Genomic DNA, 22,375 nt, shown 5'->3' on the forward strand with positions numbered 1-22,375 from the left:
ACGCACATGGTGGAACTTCCGTCAAAGTATAAATATGGGGCAGTGTTTGCACCGAATGTGCGTCAAAAATGTTGACGCACATTCGGCACAAACAGAGTATAAATATGCCCCTAAAGTTCTACAGTGTCCCCCGCCTGTCCCCCGTCCAAGCATTATGTAACTTGTGTCATGCATTGCCCCCCTTAGTTTCCTTCATCGTAAGCACTGAGGTTTGTTACTCTATTAATGTCCAAGGTCCGTGCAGAACGTCAGAACTGCTTTATGCCTCATTAGAGATCAGTGTATCTGAGCACAGTCTGAGGCATGTCAGAATAGAAACAGTGCATTGCAAGGAGCTGCGTGTTCCTGAGTTTCCCTAGGCAATGCTTAAAGTTGAGAAATGGGGAAGACAAGTGGGTCTAGCATTGGATGGAGTACACAGTCTTAATGTTTATGTTTGGCTTGATTCCATCCTCAGTTTGTCTGTGTCGAGAGCTTGGTGACAGCGATTGTCGATATGTATCCAGCGGTGTTTCTGAAGAAGTATCGCCGGGAGCTCCTGATCTTGGGAATCGCAGTTGTGTGCTACCTCCTTGGCCTGCTCCTAATCACTGAGGTGAGGAGAAACTGGGTGGTCCATATTGGTGCATCATGACTTATGACTCAGAAATATGTTTCCTGCAACACAGATATTTCAGGTCACTCTTCCTACACAGTGTTGGTTCAATAAAACCATTCTTTCTCCTACTTATTTTTACGAAATGATGGCACTCCGCAGAAAGCTTTCCATTCTTATTGGTACATTAAGCCCTGTTCTGAGAAGGGAGCTACAATTATCAGATAACAAATACTGCCACATCAATTTCTCCATTTTAACAGGTTGTACTGACTTTACACAGTTATATCGTTACTTGCTAGTGACTGCAAAGTGAAGGTTAATGCATACATTTCATAAGAAATCAAGTTTTGATTCGCTCAGAATCTTAAAAAATCGAACTAATCCATATTATCCAGGCAAACATTCAATACAATAGAAAGCACAGATATGTTCTGTTTGTGAAATTGGATAGGGATTGATTTAATCATTCAAACGTTGTCAAGCAACTTTTCCCACCAGGGTATTTCTGTCATAGAAAAGGCCTGCAAATTACCAGCAGGAGACTATCTCGAGAAGATATTTAATTCGAGTAGAAAATGTCAGCCCTAAAGGTATTTTCAACTGGAACCAATCTACCTCAGGCAAAAATCACCCAAAAATTCTTGATATGCAAAAAATGGTGAACATTTTGGAAATTTCACATGTATTATGCAATACTCCATTAGTATAACAAACATTCCACAGCCCTAGATTTCAACTATTGAAATATTAAGACATTCACACGTACCAACACAAGTTTGATGGCCAACAAAAATGTTCACTTAGTGAAATCGACTGGGAGGGAACTCAGCACACAAAGGAGGGACATTTCAAAAAATTCACCAATAAAAATGAAGCATTTAAGACAAGCACAAGATAGAATGAATAGCAAGAGTGGGCGTGGGTGAAAGCCCACAGAGAGATTACAACAGACCAGAGTGCGTACGCGCTCAACCCTAAATTTAAAAAGTGAAGAGATATTTTAAGATTCAGCTGCAAACGTTTTAATTATGTTACAATATTTTCTTGCCCCTAAGGTTTAATCAAAAGTTATACTGATTGTAATGATTTGGGAGATATTGAAGTAGCATCACACTGCTAATTTTCAAATGATATCTTGCATGCTTCACTCTAAACTAGGATATTATGTAAGATGTCTATCGTAAGATCCAAAAATGCTAATTGTTTTTGATCCCTATTGACTGTGAGTCAGATATTGTTATCATTCTCTAATTCTCACAAAGCCCATGCTATGGTGTTCCTAAAAGTCACATGCAGCACATTTACATACATAACAAAAGATATGTTGAGTTAAAATGTAAAACGTACTCCAATGCTCACGAATATGAAACTGAACTGTCACCTCTACAACATACAGGCCTCAAGTTATGTTGAGTCAAAAGTGACCATAATCAACCTAAAAACAGTTACACGCCTGCATGTGCAAATGCCACAAATGGCAAATGTTCTCACACTCAGGCCAGAAACAATGTTGGGTTATAATGACACATAAAACAATATTAAGAACATAGCACACTACCCAGCAACCAAGTCAGAGCAAGCAAAGTGCATGTCATCATAGGCCTGTGTGTCACAACTACCACATGCACACACAGGCTACAATTCATGGTGTGTTAAAGGAACAAAAGCAGAAGTTTGGGAATTTTGAATACAAAACAAAGATGATTTGTGCGCCTCAACTTCTCTACTGGACATCACTTAAGATGATGTATGTTATCAATATATACACTACAAAAATAAATTAACACTCTTTAGTGATGTTCACAGACATCTATAAGACCAAAAATAAATTGTAATCAAGCAATACCAATGTACGACACAACCATTATATTTTTGCAAGTGGATAACAACAATGAATCAACAATGAAATGTACTTAAAAAAATATAGTTAAAAAAATATAAACTGATACACCATGATGGTGGGAAGATATTTTCTTGCGGGGTCTAAATGGAAGACTGTTTTTTTGACTTGGCCATTTCTGCAGGGCCATCCCCAAACCTTTTGCCTTTCCCGTTCAGTTTTCTAAGCAGTGCTGAAGCGCTTGTGCTCTCTTCTCTAAACATTCTAGAATTGGCTTACACCCAATTGGCCTATTTGATTACATGGATGTCCCCAGTAAATGTTTTATATAATGTGCTCATCTGTAACTTACATGCTACTAGTGGCTCCTGCAGCACTGATTGTGCCACCCACTTAAGTAGCCTTTTTAAACATGCCTCTGGCCTGCCATTTCGACCTGGCAAAATAAACATTTTGCCAGGCTTTAACCTGACTTTTCAATACATATACATCACAACTAGAGTGGGCCATACAAAGCCCAGAGGGCTGGGTGCAATGCATTTAAAAAGTAGGACATGAATTCTAACTTTTACATGTCCTGGTAGTGAAAAACTGCTGAATTTGTTTTTCACCACTGCAAGGCCTACTTTTCCTATGGGATAACATTTGAGTTACCTTATTACATTTAATAAGCTGTAACTCCCAAATGGGAACGGAGAAACATTTCATGTTTGGTGTCTTTGGAATTGTAATGAAAAATCCTCTTTTATGGTTGTTAGACTTTTCATCCTTGGTGTGGTCTCCCTTAACTTTTTTCCTCTGTTTCCCAGGTTGTTGATGTGTGCTGTACTCTGATTTTGCTGTTTTTGTTACTCTGGGCACTGCTAACCAGTGCTAAAGTGCAAGTGCACCTATACAAAATGTGTATGTAATTGGCTTATCCATGATTGGTATATTTGATTTATTAGTAAGTCCCTAGTACAGTTCACTAGAGGTGCCCAGGGTCTGTAAATCAAATGCTACTAGTGGGCCTGCAGCACTGATTGTGCCACTCACGTAAGTAGCTCTGTAATCATGTCTCAGACCTGCCACTGCAGTGTCTGTGTGTGCAGTTTTAACTTTAAATTCTAATTGGCAAGTGTACCCACTTGCCAGGCCTACACCTTCCCTTTTCTCACAATGTAAGGCACCCCTAAGTTAGGCCCTAGGTAGCCCCAAAGGCAGGGTGTAGTGTATGGTTAAGGTAGGACATATAGTAATGTGTTTTGTATGTCATGACAGTGAAATACTGCTAAATTCGTTTTTCATTGTTGCAAGGCCTGTTCCTCTCATAGGTTAACATGGGGGCTACCTTTAAATATGATTAAAGTGTAGATTCCCTTTGGGAGCGGATGAACATTTGGAGTTTGGGGTCTCTTAGCTCACAATTTAAAAATACATCTTTCAGTAAAGTTGATTTTAAGATTGTGTGTTTGAAAATGCCACTTCTAGAAAGTGTGCATTTTCTTGTTTATACCATTTCTGTGACTCTGCCTATTTGTGGATTCCCTGTGTGGGTCAGTTTGACAGTTGGGCGGGTTGCACCTCACACTAGACAGTGACACAAAGGGAGCTGGAATGTAGTATGCATTTCCTAATGAGCCATCTGTGCTAGGAGGGAGGGGAGGAGTGGTCACTCACACCTGAAAGGGCTGTGCCTGCCCTCACACAATGCAGTCTCCAACCCCCTGGTGAGTGTCTAGGGCCTGGCCTGGGCAAGGCAGGATTTCACTTTCAAGAGAGACTCTGCTTTGAAGTGGGCCTACTTCAAAGGGAAAATTGGGTATAAGAAGGACACCCAAAACCACAGACTTTAGAACACTTCTGGAAACCAAGCGGAACCTCTGCCTGGAGAAGAGCTGAGGAAGAAGAGCTGCCCTGCCTGTGCTTTGTGGAGCTATCCAGTTGCTGCTTCTGCCAGAGTAAGAGAGCAAAGACTGGACTTTGTGTGCCTTCCATCTTGTGAAGATCTCCAAGGGCTTGATTTAGAGCTTGCCTCCTGTTATTTGAAGTCTAAGGGACAGCAAAGACTTCCCTCTGCCAGCACCTGGAGTCTCTGGAGAGACTCCTACTCTGTCAAGTGGTGCCCATCCAGTTCTTGGGACCCTGAAAGGAGAAGCTGGCAGCCTCAGAGGAAGAAATCCACACACAGAACGCCGTGCGGGGAAAAGATCGATGCAACTCCGATCTGCGGCTGGAAAATCAATGCACTGACGGCTTTGCGGCTGAAAATCGACACTCGCCTGCAATGCGACCGAAGAATCGTCGCACAGAGCTGGAGAAACAACGCGCAGCATCGCTGACGGAGGCTGGGAGATCGCAACCCGCGCTGCGTGGTTTTCGGATCGTCATGCGGCTGGACTTCCGATGCAAGTACTGCTGGGAGTGTAAAAACAATGCAAGGCCTGCCCGGTCCCGAAAGTGCTGACCGGATCGACGCATCGCTCTCCTGCGGAGAGAAGAAACAACGCGCCCGACCCGACGAAAGGAGAAACTACGCAAGATCTCGTGAGTGAAATCGATGCACTGCAAGCCTTTTTGACGCACACTTGCCCGTGCGGGATTATTTTTGATGCACCCAAGGTACATTTTCATGCTAACAGTGTTAGTGTGTGTTTAAAATTACATGAAGACTCTTTTTGCTTTTCAATTGATGACTTGTGTATTGTGGATTTTTGTCATTTTGGTCTTGTTTTGTTTAAATAAATATTTCCTATTTTTCTGAACCTGTGTTTTGTCATTTTGTACTGTTTTCATTAAGTTTCTGTGTGTGTTGATACAAATACTTTACACCTAGCACTTTGAAGTTAAGACTACTGCTCGTGCCAAGCTACCAAGCGGGTAAGCAGGGGTTAGCTGAGGGTGATTCTCTTTTACCCTGACTAGAGTGAGGGTCCTTGCTTGGACACGGGGTAACCTGACTGCCAACCAAAGACCGCATTTCTAACAATGGTGAAGTCAGATTTTTGTTGGTTACAATTTTCAAAATGGCACTTCTAGAAAGTTGGCATTTTAGTGACTTAGACATTAAGGGCCAGATGTAGCAAAACGCCAATTTGCGACTTGCAAATTACGAGTCCCTGCGACTCGCAATTTGCAACTCGCAAATTGGTATGTAGTATGGTGTCTCAGACACCGACTGCGACTCGCTATGGGGTCGCAATGACCCACCTCATTAATATTCATGAGGTGGGTCGCTAATTGCGGCCCCATAGCGAGTCTAGGCACTCGCAAACATGGAGGCCTGCTGTCGTCAGCAGACCTCCATGTTCGTGACTGCTTTAAATAAAGCAGTTTTTTTTTTTTAAGTGTAGCCCGTTTTCCTTAAAGGAAAACGAGCTGCACTTAAAAAAAAAAACGAAACCTTTAGTTTCGGTATTTTTTCAGGGCAGGGAGTGGTCCCTTGTACCACTCCCTGCCCTGAAAAAATATTTGTGGGTCCATTCACAAAGTGGAAGGGGTCCCATAGGGACCCCTTCCAATTTGCGAGTGGGTTACCATCCACTTCAAGTGGATGGTAACTGCGACTCCATTTGCGACCGCATATGCGGTCGCAAATGGAATTGCATTCCACTCCGAATCGCAAATAGGAAGGGAACACCCCTTCCTATTTGCGATTCTGAAATGCATATTGCGAGTCGGTCCCGACTCGCAATATGCATTTCTGAATAGCAAAGAGGCTTTTGCGCCTCGCAAACGGCGATTTTCGACGTTTGCGAGGCGCAAACCGTTTGCTACATCTGGCCCTAAGTGCCTGCAGCCTGCCTCTGGGTCATATGACTGGGTGTAGTTCGCAGTTTTTGTGCATTCCTCCGACACAGCCAACCACAAAAGAGAGCATAGGCATGCCTGAATGGGCCATCACTGGCAGGAGTGTTGAGTTCGGCACAGCCACACTTACAGCTGAATAGGCTGGGTCCTACCTTCATAAAAAAAGGATTACATACCCTCTGTAGTTAGTCTGGAACCATGGCAGAGAAGACAGAAAACCTATGCACTTTTAATGGAAACCTCTAGAAGCTTCTCCCACCTCCCACTTCAAAGAAGTAGAAATATTGGACTTCAACATCAACTCTTCAGCCTTCTAGAACTACGAAGGAAGAAAGACTGCTGTGATGCTGAAGGGACTGCCACTCTGCTGGACTACTGCCCTGCTTGACTATTGCCTTAATGGACTGCTGTCTTTCTGGATTGCTGGCCTGCTGCCCTCCTGCCTAAGTCAGATGGATTAGACCGGCACCTGAACCCAGGAGTCCCAGGGTGATTCCAAGAGCTAGTCTGCTGGCTTTCTGTTCAGAACTACATAGACAAAACAAGCTCACAGTCACCTGAACCAGCACCCATATCCAGCTGGAGCCAGCTCCTGACCCCCAAGCGGTGCCCCTCGGGTCCTGAACCATTGGTGTGGCCTCAGTGGAGCTGCACTGAACTTTAGCAAAGTCTTAGCAACAGCAAAAGGGCCAGTTGACACAAAAACCTTGTCACTTGCACTGCCCACCAATGCAATGTTCTGTCAGCCTGACTCTTCACACTACAGCATTGACCTCTTGCTGGGAGCGCCACCGTGAAGCTCTCGCCGGGCCACCCACAATGGCAATATGTCTTTACACTACAGCAATGACTGTCCACAACACTGGGCCTGCACTTTGTGCTACATCAACTACCCCCTGCACCTCACGGCCCTCTCTACCATGAACAGGACTCCTTGTGCTGGACTGAGAAAGTAACTTGTCACTGGGACTTACCTGGTCCCTGTATCTGACCTGTGCTCCACTGCAGTTTACCTGAACTTCTGATTTTCTTTTGGTCCACACAACGGGATAGTTGCAAGTGGGCCTTTATGCGTTTTGGAGCTATTTTCACTTCAATCTTTAAAATTGCATATCTCCAGTTCTACAGATTGGGGTAGTGACATTTTGGTCTTGATTTTCTAAACTAGTTTGTTTTCACTTTGTTACAGTTCGAGGTGCTGCATAAATACTTTACTCACTGCCTCTAAGCTAAGTCTGACTTCTCTATACCAAGCTACCAGAGGGTTAAGTACAATTTGGGATTTACTTGTGCCTCACCCTGACAAGGATTGTGATTGCTGCTTGAGTAGGGTTTCACTCCCCCTCAACCAGTAACCCAGTAACAGTATCCAACACCGTCTATGTGCTATGGCTAATTTCCCACAGCAACATGGTAGAGTAGGTTCAGGTCAGGGTCTCCTTTTATGAGCAGAAAGAAGTGTTACATGGATAGAGCAATTCAAGCAGAGTGACATAAAAAACATTAAGCAATAAAATGAAAAATGTAGTTATAACTGACCACCAATCATTTTCAGGAATAAAGGTGGTAAAGTGGAGAAGTGAGGGTCTATTTATTCCAGTGACAGTCAATGTGAGCAACAATTAAATTGACACTTTTGGAACTCAGTGAAACTCAATGGGAAAAAGTGCAAACGGTGGAAATATGACAAAAACATTATAAGTGTTTTCATGGGACTTTTCAGTAGGGCCTTGTCAAAAAGTAATCTGAGTTGCTAGAACTCACATGTGCATAATGGATTAGGCAAAGTTTCATCAGAAACATGGGTTACAAATCGTCGTCTAGTGTGGGCTTCCTGAGATTACTCTGCTTACAGCATTTGCAGTGAAGTAAAAGTGAAAGGCACAAAGACGTCCAGGAGGTTGTGTCGAAAATGTTCAGGCAACGTGTCCTGGTTATCACAAGAGTCTATGGATGAGCTGAGGGGGCCGTGAGGGGGTGGTTATTAACATCAGTCCAGTAAACACTGACCCATCAGAAGAGGCTTTCTGTTCTTACCTCTGAAAATGTCTTCAGGGTCCAGCACTGTTATAAATTGAATGGCCACCTTCAACAAGTCACTATCTGATAGGGTGCACTTCAGTGCATATTCTAAGCTTAAGGCACATCAGTGGTAAGCAAACCCTAAAACATGCTGTACCCACTTTTAAAAGAAAGTGACCCCACTGAAAGCTTTAGATTACCATATATATATAATTTTCTTTAATTCCAAGATTCCATAAAGCTTAGGTTGGCGGCAAGAGCTCCTTGGTGCCTTGGTGTTCAGCTTTCTATGTGTGAAGGTTGTCATATGCTTAGGCAGATATATGCGAGCAGCCCCACGCCGGAGTGTATATTATCAAGAGCCTGAAGAAATATGATCACATGACTCCATCTTGATGGAACCTCATTGGCTCCACTTGCTAGTCAACATCATCTTTAAAACCAGCTGCATCATTCACAAAGGAATCATGCCCAGTACCCAATGTCATTTTGGAGGGTAGCTCACCATGTCTGGTGGTTCTCGGCAAACTCACAGTGCAGACTAAGAAGGTGAAAAAGTAAAAATAGAAGGCAGCAGGCCTATTCCATCTATGCACCTAGAAACCGGAACATCATCCCCATATACATCAGAATTGCACCAACACTGCTTAAATTTGGCAAAGAGCTGAAGACTCACCTCTTTAAAGAACACTACATCACGGTGGTTTAACTGTCTACAACCCAGCAACCTCTCTTATCACTCATGGAATTTATGCTTGTCCTTGACCCTGTACAGCACTCTGCAGCTTTTGGACTAGATCATTGCAATGGAAACATCATTACATAAATACACTTTGTTATTAAAACTGGGATGTATTTCATGATTACAAGTTGATTTAATTATTATTTTCATACTTTGTTCTTTTATTAATATTATTATCTGTCCACATTTATGTTTAACACTATTATTACTAATACCATATGATATCCTCATTTTGAAATCAGAGTGTCCATCACTACCTAGAAATTGATGTGCCTGTATCTACCATTTGCCTTTTTATGAGTAGAGAGAAAGGACTGTAGTACATTTCTGTTTTTAATAACTGTGTTGCCTACATACTGCAGAAAAGGCACTACTACATAAACATATTTATGCTATTCTGATATTTATGCAAGGAAAATAGGTGTGTGGAATAAACTGTGTATTAGACTTGTCTTCCATGGTTTAATTCCCTCAAACACTTTGCTTTCACCCCTTTTTTTCTGAACTTCATTTCCATTGGCCTTAGGACTCTAGACACTTTACCTCTGCTGAAAGTGCTTGTGCTCTCTCTTTAAAACATTGCACAATTAGCTTACACCTGATTGGCATATTTAGTTTACGTCTTAGTCCCTAGCATATTGTACTACATTTTCCAGGGCCTGTAAATAAAATGTCATTATTGGGCATATACTGTAGAACTCATTGTGCCCCCGCAATTTTAAACATGTCTCAGACCTGCCATTGCAGCCTTCAGTGTAGTTTTAAAACTGCCAATTTGACCTGGCAAAATAAACCCTTTGCCGGGCCTAAACCTTTCTTTTTAAAACATATGTCACGCTTTCGTCTTAAGGCAGAGTGTTTTGTATTTAAAAAGTAGGACACATGTTTTAAAGTTTTACATATCATGGTGGTGAAAAAACTCCCAAACTTGTTTTTCGCTACTCCAAGGCCCATACCTTCCACTGGATAACATTGTGTTACCCTATTTCATGTAATAAGTGCTAACCTTTGACAGGGAAAAGATAGAAAGGTCAGGTTTGTACTAAAATGAATTGTAATTTAAAATATTATCTAATGGTAAAGTTAGATTTTAAGTCACAATCCTGAAAATGTCATTTTTAAAAAGTTGGCATTTCCTTGTATTAAACATTTGATGCTTGCAGCCTGTGTCCTGGGTCACTTGAGTGTGAATAGCTAGGCAGTTGGGTTTTGTGTATCCCTCTCAGATAATGAGACAAATGGGGACTATTTGTTGGCAGGATAGGACATCCTGCCAGAATGGATGGGGAGGAGCTGCTCCCTGCCCCACTTACATTTCAAAGGGGTGCTTCCAGCACACACACACACAGGGACCTGACACCAGTCTTTTGTTAACCCAGACTACTTGGAGCCTTGGTGTGGGAAAGGTAGAACTTTCAAGAATCAGATTTGGGGGTAACCAGTATGTCGCCCCCACTTGAAAGGCTGGCACCAGGCATAAATAATGGACATTTTGAAGCACATCTTCAGTATACTCTTGGACATGTGGACATTTCAGAAGAAGGACTGTCTTGTTATCCAGAGAAATGTCCTGCTGTTTGAGGCCTGCCTTGTTCCCCGGACGACTGCCCTCCTGCTGCCAGCAGACTACCTTGTTTCTTGAGGCATGCCTTGTTCCCCAAAGGACTTTACTGCTGATTTAGGCCTGTAGTGATCTCTGAGAAGGGAAATTGGACCATCTCCATTCACCCCAGGCTACCTAAGTGACTCCAGTGGTTAGTTGGCTGACCTCCTCCTTTGAGGTACAAGTCTACAACAAACGCAATAGGCCTCCCTGCAGCTATGCTCTTTCACTTACATGAAGGTGTTATGGCCCAACGGACAGAACTACCAACCTTGGACCTGAGGAACTAAGCTTGACTCCAGGTTTCTGCACAACATTCTGTGATACTAAGCAAATCACTTAATCTCTGCATGCCTGCAAACAATGTGTGTATGGCTTTGTGTAACCTGGCATGTAGGATGCTCTTAATGGAGGGGTGCCAAACTGGAGACTAAGGGTCCTTGGAGCAAGGTGTTACCTCCATCCAGATGTGAGGGTATGAGGACTTGATCCACAGTTCTGAAATCACCTTCTTGAGGAAACAGTTTCTCTTTTTTTGGAAGAGAGGGCTGACACCATGTCTGTCTTTGTTTTTTGGCAACGTTTTTCTTGTGGTTGGGGTTGATGTTGATGGTGAATCCCATTCACTTGGTATTCATTGAAAATTTGGGATTGAAGCTGTCAAGGTTCATGCCATTTTGCCAGGTTTGTACTATACCTTGTTTGTTGTTCTTGGTAAATAAAAGGTTTTCTGTCTTGGTTTGATTGAGCTTCAGGTATGTGCTGAATATTCAGGTGTGGATGATGTGCAGGCAGTGTTTGAGACAGGGGATGTCTGAAGTAGAGAATCCTTTCAAGCAGAGTTGTGTATCAACAGCATATTTGTGAAACTTTATGCTGTTATCTGCCAAGCATTTCATCCATCACCTTGCTGTTTCTACATTTGCCACCCTTAGTGCGCTGGGTATGCCCTGACATGGATCCTGGGCTCACTGTGCCACTGGATTCAAGCTAAACTGGCTGATGAGGGGTGATACCTTGAAACCGGTCGCAGGATGCTTGTTTGTGGTCCAGGGAGGACCAGGCCTAGTAGTCAGAGCAGGACTATTCCCATGGGGAGCAGGGTCAAGACAGATTTGACTGTGACTGGGTCCAAACTGGTGTGGCATGGTGGGTAAGAAATGATGAATTGGGATGCGGCCTGAGTGAGGGCCAGTGGCTGAGATTAATTCAAGCATTCCATCCATCACCTTGTTGTTTTTGCATTTGCTGCCATAAGTGCACCAGGTACGCCCAGATGGGGGTCCCAGGCTCACTGTGCCAGTGGATGAAAGCTAGCCTGGCTGATGAGGGGTGATACCCTGAAACTGGTCCCAGGATGCATGTTTCTAGTCCAAGGAGGACCTGACCTGGCAGTTCGGGCTGGACTGTTCCCATGGGGAGCAGGGTCATGACTGATTTGCATACAACTGGGTCAAACTGGGGTGCTATGGTGGGCTAAAAAATTATGGATTGGGATGCAGCCCAGAGTGATTGCCAGTGGATGATATACACATTCAAGAATGCCATCCATTACGTTTTTGCATGTACCACCCTAAGTGTGCCAGTTACGCCCAGATGTGGGTCCCGGGCTCACTGTGCTACTGCATTAAAGTTAGCCTGGTTGATGAGGCCTAGCAGTTTGTGCTGGACTGTTCCAATGGGGAGAAGCATCAAGACTGATTTGCATATGGCTGGGTCCAAACTCGGGTGGCATGGCGGCCAAAAAAACAATGGATTGGGATGCGACCCCCAGCAATTGCCAGTGGCTGAGATTAATTCAAGCATTCTATCCATCAACTTTTTGTTTTTGTATCTGGGAGTAGAGCACCAAGTGACTAAATGTCGAGGATGAAGATGGCAGGAGGCATTATGGAACCCTGGGGGACTCAGCAGGTACTGGGGATATTTTGAGACTTGAAGATGCCTATATGAACAAATCGGTGTTGGTTGGAATGGAAGGTGAAGAATCAGTGAAGGACATTTGCGGTAAATCCCATTCAAGACTCAAGGGTGCGTATGATGGTGGAATGGTTGACATTGTCCTTGGCAGTTGAGGGAGCCAGTAATATGAGGAGGAAGGGGTCATTTTCATCTGCAGTCAACAGACATCATGTACGTTGTGTAAGCAGTCTCCATGCTGCAGTGTTATCTGAAGCCAGACTAGTAGTCATGCAGAAGATGGCTGGGACTGATGTGATCTTGGAGTTGAACAGAGACTGCTTTTTAAATGATTCTGCGGATGAATGGTAGGTGACTGATGGGCCAGTAGTTGGTTAGGTCATGAGGGTCTAGTGCAGGTTTCTTTAGTAGTTGAAGGATCTGGACTTCTTGCAAGCTTCATGAAGGATGTCTTGAGAGAGGGAGGCATTGACATTGATTAGTAGGGTTGAAAGAGCTTCCTTAGAGGGAGCTTTGATGAAGGACAAGAGTAAGATATCATCCTAATAAGTGGGTTTGAGGGTTTGCTTTTTGGGGCAAGCTGTTTCATTGTGTTGCATGCTTTACACCTTTCTCACCCTCTCAGGTGTTAGATTTTAAAGTGGATAATAGTGCTGCAGAGTATTTTTCAGAGCAGAAAAGAGAACATGTGTTTCACTGGCTATCCACAACGAATTGGTTGGTAAATGCACGATTTGCACAATGAATTTCCATGATCCATTTTCCATAGTATTTGTTTTCATTTTGTTAAGTAGAGTTTTGTGAATGAACACCACTGCAAAGTCTGCATGATGCTCTTATTTGACATGCTGTATGAACTGGTCCAGCTGGACTGTTACCAAATAGATATGGGTGTCATTTTATCCCCTACAAAACAAAACACTAAGCCACCTCCTTGCCGCATTACATAGTATGACGTGTAGAGGACCCATGTTTTACAGTTGGTGAATTAAGCAATGGCGTTTTCAGCATGCCCGAATAGACATATTGGTTTATACTTTGCCAAGGCCCCAGAGGCCTATAGAAGAATTCCAGGGTGAAACATCTCTTTACAGACCTAGGGAGACCGGCCCCTGTATCAATCCCCTTCAGAATTCACACAGTAAGGATGAAATGGCCCTTCCCTGGTCAACCAACCCAGCCCTTCAAATCACCGATACGGCTAGTCAGAAAATCGAAATGATTTGATCTTGCTTGCTCTTACCAATAAACGCCAGAAATGTCAGAGAGAAATGTTATGCAGGGAAAGGAATGGTGCGGTTTCACTTTTGCCTGAAATGTTTACTTCATGCTAAAACAACCTTGGTACGAAATAGTAGGAACAATTGTACGTTCCGGACCCATTTACCTTGAATTATCTTTTTTATTATTTCTTTCTCTTAGCTATATACAAAACCCTATACACTATTTATTATTGTTAAAAAAATGCATTTATTTTTCAAATAAATGTTAAATTAGTACATATAAAATGTAATTAAATTGTATCAGTTTACGCTTGCATGTAAAACAAGACTATGATATATACATATAGTAATCCGAATACTCATTAAAAGTACCAATCTTACATTGATATTTGGCATTTCATGGAATTACATTATATCCTTGAAACAAAATAATGAAATATGCTTCATGTTGTGGCACATACATATAATATGTACTCATCATTTTAACCAAGTGGCACGTAACCTACAGTCTTGGTCTTGCCTTGTTCTCATCTCTCAAGGGCCCACTGGCAGGTGCTTGGTCTTAAACAAAACTTCATAAATATTAAGCACTGGTGATGTCGAAGTCATTCTTTTCGATTTTCTAGGTGCAACCCATCCTGATAAGTTTGCAACACAGTCAAAGAAGACTGTTTTTAAAATACTTCACATTCTCAATTATGTACAAAATCAGGTGGCCATTTTCAGACCTTGGCTATAGGCAGGTTTAGCTGCCTGCAGGCAGATCCATTGTTCTGATACATAACATATACCTAAAATGGGCTCAGAGTGAACCCCCTGCTTTACTGGATACCTTTGTTGTCTATCTCACTTTCTTTTTCTTGATTCAATGACTTCTCTCCCTGTTCTTTTGTTTGTCCATCCCAGGAGTATTTTGGTCTCACAGTGTTTTAATTGGATAATATATCCTTCCACTGTTGATGCCAAACCTTCCATGTAGTGAGGGTGTATATTCGCTCTTTGTCTCCATGGTCCCCTCCTTCATGTAACTATTTTTCCCCTTTGCATCCTTTTGCGCTCCTAAGTCACTTAAAAAAACACCCTGCCCATCAGCATGCAGCCATCTTAAAATTATTTTGGTCATTACAAGATGACTAACCACAACCAAGTGTGCTATACACATGCGCAACACACATTTTGGCAATGGTTCTCTCTCTTTTAACAAATCCCATTCAGATTTCACCACCGTAGTTGCGCATGCATTCACTGTGTCCATCTTTGAATGGCATTTTTGAAAACATTACAAAATAATTCATAATTTTCTGACAAGGCTGCATGAGCATCAACAGCAGCTATTTTTTAACGCATTTTGTTATGTTCTAGACATTTTCTCAAAGATGGCCACCACAGATTTAGGTACATTTATGACTGCTATCTAAGACCTAAAAGAGCATTGACTAAGGGTTCATGGCCAAGAACTGTTGACTTTGCCACTGGTTATTTCCTGCTGTTGCCCGGCTCACTCTAAGTGCTTTTCTTCCTCTGTAGGGTGGGATGTACATCTTCCAGCTGTTCGATTATTATGCAGCCAGTGGCACTTGCTTGCTGTTCGTTGCCATTTTTGAAGCAGTCTGCATCGCCTGGGTATATGGTGAGTAGAATGTATCACATTGCTGTAGAGACAACTTGTACAGAATCATGGAAATTTCCTGAAGTACCTGAGTCTTGCAGGGATGAACTATGGTCCTTCTGAATCGGATGGACTTGTGGGATACTCTCATTTCATTCCTTAGAGATATCATAGGCCTTCATTACAAATTGATCAGGGTGGCATATCCCTGAAGCAGTGAGGCAGATAACTCTTCTGCCTCACAGTGACATACCTTGTTGTGGTCTTCCCCTGCCCCAGCCTTTACTCCTGGCTCATAATCTGCACTGATCACCACTTCAATTTACTACCTGCTGTAGTGGGTGGTGAAGAAGTAGATATAGTGGTACTGGGAATTATACTGCTGCCTTCTGGAACATTGGTGGGAAGGAAGCATCTTCCTATAAATTGAGGTGCAGAAAGGAGAAGATATGTGTTGCTTCTGTCTAAACAAGGAGGAGTACACCCACTCCTTAAAGAGCTTATCCATCTTTTCTTCCACCTCTGGATAAAAAACACAGTCCCCCAAATAGGAGACAAAGAGTAGCCAATATTAATGCCTGTGTCCCTAAGTCAGACATTAAGTAGTAATTTTTATTGTGCAGCAATGGAGACTACACTTGCTAATACTCAAGCTTGAACTGTAAAGAAAAATATCTAAAAAGAATTTGATTTAATGTTCCATCCCTTGAAGAAAAGCAGAAAATGCAGCACAGTTTTCTACATCTTTAAAAAGTTCCATTAAATTTATAATGAAAGATTCAGAGGAACATGTCTGTCAAAAAGTAAAACCCATTCTGCACTTGACTGTGAGGGCAGTGAGGTTGATCAGGCACAGGCTTGTCGGGGAGGTAATGCTGGCCTCACAAGCTCAGAAGCCAACAATCAAAAAACAGGCACAACAACTTTGATGTCTAGCCCAATGCTGGTCTTTTAGAAAAGTAAATATTTTTCATTGCACAGCAGTCCTTACTACTACACAATGTATTGCAGCATACAGTGTAACCTCAATGGATCAGTCTCACCACATGCAAATGAATGTGGTGATTGCATCCAGCTTCAGTAGAGGCCACCAAGGAAGGTCTAGTGTTGCTTGGCAGGCTCTGCCACCACTGGGAAGGTGCACCTGACAGCTGTAGTCCTCCCTTGGGCTAATGTGTATACTTGAAATTGCTGTTGAGCCTCTGGCCCAGGTCGATGCACAGTTCAAGGCAGTTGCAGCCCACAATGGACAATTACGCACAAAGTCAGGAAGGTGCAGGCCGACCTAGACAAGTACCCACGGCACAGCAGATGCAGCCCCAACATAGGCAGATACACATAGCAAGATACTTGCAGCCTTGACCTGGGCAGATACACACAGCAATGCAAATGCAGCCCCTGCCTGGGCTGCTTCACATGGCAAGGTAGATGCAGCCCATCTTGAGCTGATTTGAAGATGTAAATAAACTTATGTAGTTCTTTTCGGGAGCCGCAGAGAGACTGGGATACCCTCTGCAGGAGGGGTCACCCCTGGCCTCACTTTCACAGGCAGTCTGCTTTCTCTGGGCGATCCTCAGGCCAGGAACATACTGTGTTCCTCCCCAGTATAGTTTCTACTCATGCATTGCCAGGCAGATTTATTCTCTTTGTCATCAGGCATTCTTTTAGGGACTAGGCAGAAACTTTGCTCTTCTAACAGAAAGTGCAGACTTAATTTGATATTCTTTCACATCTGCGATACTGGCTGTCAAGCAGACACCAACCCTCATCATACAGCAGTATTTCAAGTACTCTGTAAAGAACTCTCTTCATTGGTCATAAAGAACTTAAAACTAGAACAAATTGGGGTTAATTAATTGCACAGTTATGCACATTTTCTAGCTGTGGGATGTGGAACCAGTCTCTCAACTTCAGAATTGGTTTGAGATGATTCTCATTCATATGTCCATCTCAAGCTGCTCTCCAGACACAACTTTTGTGTAAAATGTTGCTTCTCACAGCTGGTTACTAGCACCTTATGTGATAAATACTAGACGGGGCAGTCCTCTGTCTACTCAGAGGATAATCTTGATGCCCCCACCCCTCCAGGTTACAGGACAAGTCCTGCATCTTGCATTGTCAGGAGCAGGCCTAGATTAGTATTATACTAGTGCCAAAAGTAAACATGAGGATACTAAATACATATACTGTTATGCAGTCAGGGAAATATATAATAGAATGGGACATTCTTGTGACAACAGTGCCCCATCCCTAAATATAACAACTCTGAATATACTACTTTTGAAATTAAAATTAATCTTTTTTTGTCTGCATCTTTCAAAGTCTCCTCCTCTGCTATATCTAGCATTGTTTTATGCCCAAAACGTATTTTCACCAATGAGTCAACAGGAGCTGTATTAGATCAGGCAATGTACCTGTCATTTCTGATAAAAGTTAGAGCCACGAATCAGGGAAGAATAATTTTATCCATGTCCTTCCATTTTTAAGAAATCACATCCATTACTCATGGATGAACAGAAAGACCACGTTGAGCAGCATATTGGAACTAACGCGGATTTAACACAACAAGGTCTGAGAAACCCATATTACTTTGAACATGCAAGACTTTATGAGGCTACAAAGCCACTCAAAGCCACTTTGTGTGGCTTTCCGTGGTTTAGTAAATATGAAGTAACCCAAAACAGCACATAGCTCTGTCTTGCGTTACTTGCATCGGGAAGGTGCTACATGGGAGGAAAATGTGCGTTCCCATGTATTCACCAATGGGGTTTGGCGCATTCCCTGATTACCTAAAGCTAGTAAACCTGGGAACACGTCAAACTGCTACACCTTCTCTAGAGAGGAGTCAAGAGTAGAAATATAATTATTTATACTTGCTAGTTCCTCTTTGCATGTGTGCCGCATTCTGCAGCACACATAGAAAGGGGAAGTGACAGGCATCAGTACTGCTTGCTCTCTGTGCTTAGCATTAAATGATAAATTAAGCATACATCCTATTGCAAGTGATAATTGATTTGAGAGGTTTTACAGCACAATTTTGCACCTCATGCTAATTGAGATCCATTGTCTCAATTTTATAAAAGGGTAAAAAGAAATTCACAACATAACAACACAAAATGTATATATTGGGCCATTACATGGCAAACATACAATTAGATCTAGGAATAACTTGTAATTCACGTGTTGTCCGAAATTTAAGAGAGGGAAAGGTTTTAAGAAAGACATAAGCTGTCAGTGCAATGGAGAATCTTAAAACATGGCATCTATCGGTGGAGGGCAGAACGAGTCAGCAGGATAGAGCATAGGCTGGGTGAAGAGTATCAAGGTGGCAACATAAGGCAATTTTCTGCTAATTTCTATAAATAGAAGGAGGGTACCTACATGGAGATCCTGAATCAGCAAGCAGAGTTTGACAGAACCCCACCGAAAATGACGATTAGCATTGTTAATTTAGGTGACAGTGATATCATTACGTCAGGTTGCTAGAAGTGAGAAGCATGTGACAGTTTGTGAAGGGTCGGGTTCACCAAATGGGTGGCACTCTTCCCCGTTGTCTGTATGTAAGTTGGCTGACAGGTCGCCCTCCATTTTTGTCAAAACAGCTCCGCAAATATGGCAGGAACTGTTTCAGTGAAAAAAACAGTGATGGCCACTCTGTCGTTAAAAAAATAATAATAGTAATCCTGTGGGCTGTACATGTATGACATTTTGAACAAACAATGGCTGAAGGGACCTGACCCGATCATGTCAATGGCTGAAGCGGTTTACTCTAAGCCCACTTTTTTGTATATTGTTTGCACGATGTTGTGGCTTTGACAAATGAATTAGCGCCTGGTTTAGAGTTGGCCAGATAAGTGCTCCATCACAAACATATCAGATATCCCGTCAGTAAATCTATTAGCATACTCACCATCATTTTAGAACAGGAAAGTGGGAGATTTAACAAAAATTGTGGGAATAGATTTTTCCCCATTACACTTCTATTGAAGCAAAGGTAATTTCAGGGGAAGGGAGACTGCTAAAATAAAGCCATTTTTGGCTTCAAAAATTGGGACTCTCCCTCCTGAATCATGTTTACTGGTATGTGTGGTCACGTTTGTGATGAAGTGCCTGTCCAGTAAACTCTGAAGCGGGCCATAAATCTCAAAGTCATGAGTGCAGTTCCCAGCATGGCAGATATAGCCTCCTAGCCTTCGGGCCTTTGTAAATTGAATGCCATAAAATAGGTAATAGTAGTATCTGTTATTTGCAACGCTTAGAATGTGAAGGGAAGTTCTGAAGAATAATCTACTGAAACACGTATATGAATATAAGAATATGGGTGAAGTCTTGGAGAAGTGAGATGTGTGATAGACGGCTGGGACCTCGGTGTGGTATATCAGTATCTTGGTCTTGGACAGAAGCTCGGATCCTAGTGATCAAGAATATGCAGTACCTCAGGGGTGAGATGACGAAAAGATAGACAGGAGTTATAAAGTGCCAAACAAGCTGCCATGCTCGATAGCTAGTGCCTTCTGAAAAAGATGCCATCCAGGTTTTCTCTTCCAAAGGTTTATTTTCAGTAAGTAAGACTGTACCAACTACTTACACTAAATATGATTTCCCAAAACAAAATATCCTGCATGGACATAAATGTCAAAACTTCAGCAATAATATATGTGTTGCCTACACTGCCTATGCAATGTAGTCCCTCAAATAATCTGGTCTCTTGACCATTCTTTTTTCTTTTCCTCCAACACCGTTTTCCTCCCCTCTTCACCCTGCTCGCCATGCTCGCATGCAACATTCTTCCACTTTCTCATTTCCAATTAATTACATTTCACCACACTACCCACATTCCATTTTCTTCCATCATCCACAACCACACTATATTTACTCACTTTCGTTATGCGCTTGGGCACGGACCACCTGGACAAGCCTTTTTTTGACTTCTCCCAATTCTTTGTTCTTCCCCAATCACCAACCACCAGATTTCGTTCCATGACACCACCCATTTCTCCGCCATCATACCTCCCTTGCCCTTCAGCAACACGAATCTTCAATCTCCTCTCATTCACTCTCTTTCTACCAGCCTTGCCCATCCACCCTGGCACAGACTTAGTACACGGTTTCCTCCCTTTCAATAACTTAAATGGAGTTTCCATGGTAAGAGAATGCGGAGTGGTGCGGTAGTTCCATAACATATCCTTGATTTCCTTCTTCCAACTCAACCCATTTTGCACAGCCAACTGAATGTTTTCTCCCAACACCCAGTTAAATCTTTCCACTAGTCCATTTTCCCTGGGATGTGCAACAGCAGTTTTGATATGCTTAAGCCCACATTTCTCCAAATAGTTCTTGAATTCATTAGACGTAAATTGCGGACCATTATCAGTCACCAGCCCCTCGGGATAACATTCTCGCCTCCACACCTCTTCACAAAATTCAATGACCACGCCAGACTTGATCTCACGCACTAAACTGACCTCTGGCCATTTAGAATAGTAATCCATCATCACGATGGCATAGGTTTTACCACATCCATCCAATTCAAATGAACCGCACACATCCATGCCCACCTTCTGCCATGGCTCATGAGGAAACGGTATAGGGACCACAGGAGTGCTCTTTCCAACGTGTGTTTTATAGCTGCACGCACAACACACGCAATTTCTAACAAATCTCTCAACATCACGATCCATGCCTGGCCACCAAAAATCCTCTATAGCTTTCCTCTTCATACCTGACATTCCACCATGACCCTCATGCAAAATCTCCAATACATTCTTTCTCAAATTGTGCGGTACTATTACTCTGTCACCTCTTCTCAAAACACCATTATGTTCAGATAATTCTGGCCACACATTCTTGAAATCTGACAACACAATTGACACATCTTCTCTTAACTCCCGCCAATGTTTGTTCAAATTATCCTTTAACAATTTCAATTGCACATCCTCTTCCATCTCCCTCTTCCATACACTCTCTTCTAGCGCTTTTGTTTCCATAGCTTGTATGTCCGCCACCAACCATTCTTCATCTTCCTCACCAACGAATCCTTCAATTGGTAATCTAGATAGACAGTCAGCATTCACATTTGTTATCCCTGGCACATATTCAATTACAAAATCATACTCTTGCAATCTGTTGAGCCATTTAGCTATTCGAGGAGACGCGCGATTTGCACCCTTTGTTGTAAAGATGTCCACCAAGGGTTTATGGTCGGTTCGTAATACAAACCTTCTACCCCAAACATAATTCCTGAAATGTTGAACCCCCCACCAACATGCAAGAGCTTCTTTTTCAATTGCAGAATATGTGCTTTCTGCACCTTTAAGCGTTCTTGATGCAAACGCAATCACATTCTCTCTCCCTTTACTCACTTGCATCAATACTGCACCCAAGCCATACATACTCGCATCTGTGGAAATAATTGTACGATTTTTCGTTACAAATGGTTTCAATTCGACAGCCTCAATGATGTTGCACTTTAATGTATCAAATGCTTGTTGGCATTTCTCAGACCACTCAAACTTTTGGTTTTTCTTCATCAACGCTCTTAAAGTTTGGGCAATATCAGCAAAATTCTTTACAAATTTTGCATAATATTCAGCCAAGCCCAAAAATGATCTCAACTGATCTTTATCCACAGGGTTGGGTGCCTTTTCAATAGCTTCCATTAGTCCAACTCTCGGCTTAATCCCATCACCAGACACTGTATGACCCAGGTATTCTACTGTACTGCACTCAAACTTGCACTTATTCATCTCAACCGTCAGGCCCGCTTCCTCCAGGATCGAACATACCCTTCTTAACACATCGTTATGTTCCTCCACATTCTCTGCCCACACTAAAACATCATCTTGAAAGAATTTCACATTCTTAACCGCTCCCAATAAACTCTGCATCACCCTCTGGAACACTGCCGAAGCAGATGCCAACCCAAATGGCATTCGCACAAATCTAAATGCCCCTTCAGGTGTAATAAAAGAGGTGAGATGCCTTGACTCAGGATGTAGTACAATTTGATGATACGCATTGGATAAATCC

At 42.5% G+C, this 22,375-nt stretch overlaps 1 protein-coding gene across 1 annotated transcript in view; it reads left to right on the forward strand.

The window, feature by feature from the left end:
• Positions 1-22,375, forward strand: part of LOC138287581 (sodium- and chloride-dependent betaine transporter-like) — a 515,340-nt gene that overhangs the window by 453,297 nt on the left and 39,668 nt on the right. The window contains exons 11-12 of the mRNA XM_069228140.1: positions 458-595; positions 15,265-15,367. Of these exons, the coding sequence (XP_069084241.1) occupies positions 458-595; positions 15,265-15,367 (241 nt within the window). The remainder of the gene's footprint in view (positions 1-457; positions 596-15,264; positions 15,368-22,375) is intronic.

The sequence above is a fragment of the Pleurodeles waltl genome, chromosome 4_1 (genome assembly GCF_031143425.1).
Source record: "Pleurodeles waltl isolate 20211129_DDA chromosome 4_1, aPleWal1.hap1.20221129, whole genome shotgun sequence".
NCBI classification, from domain to species: Eukaryota; Metazoa; Chordata; class Amphibia; order Caudata; family Salamandridae; genus Pleurodeles; species Pleurodeles waltl.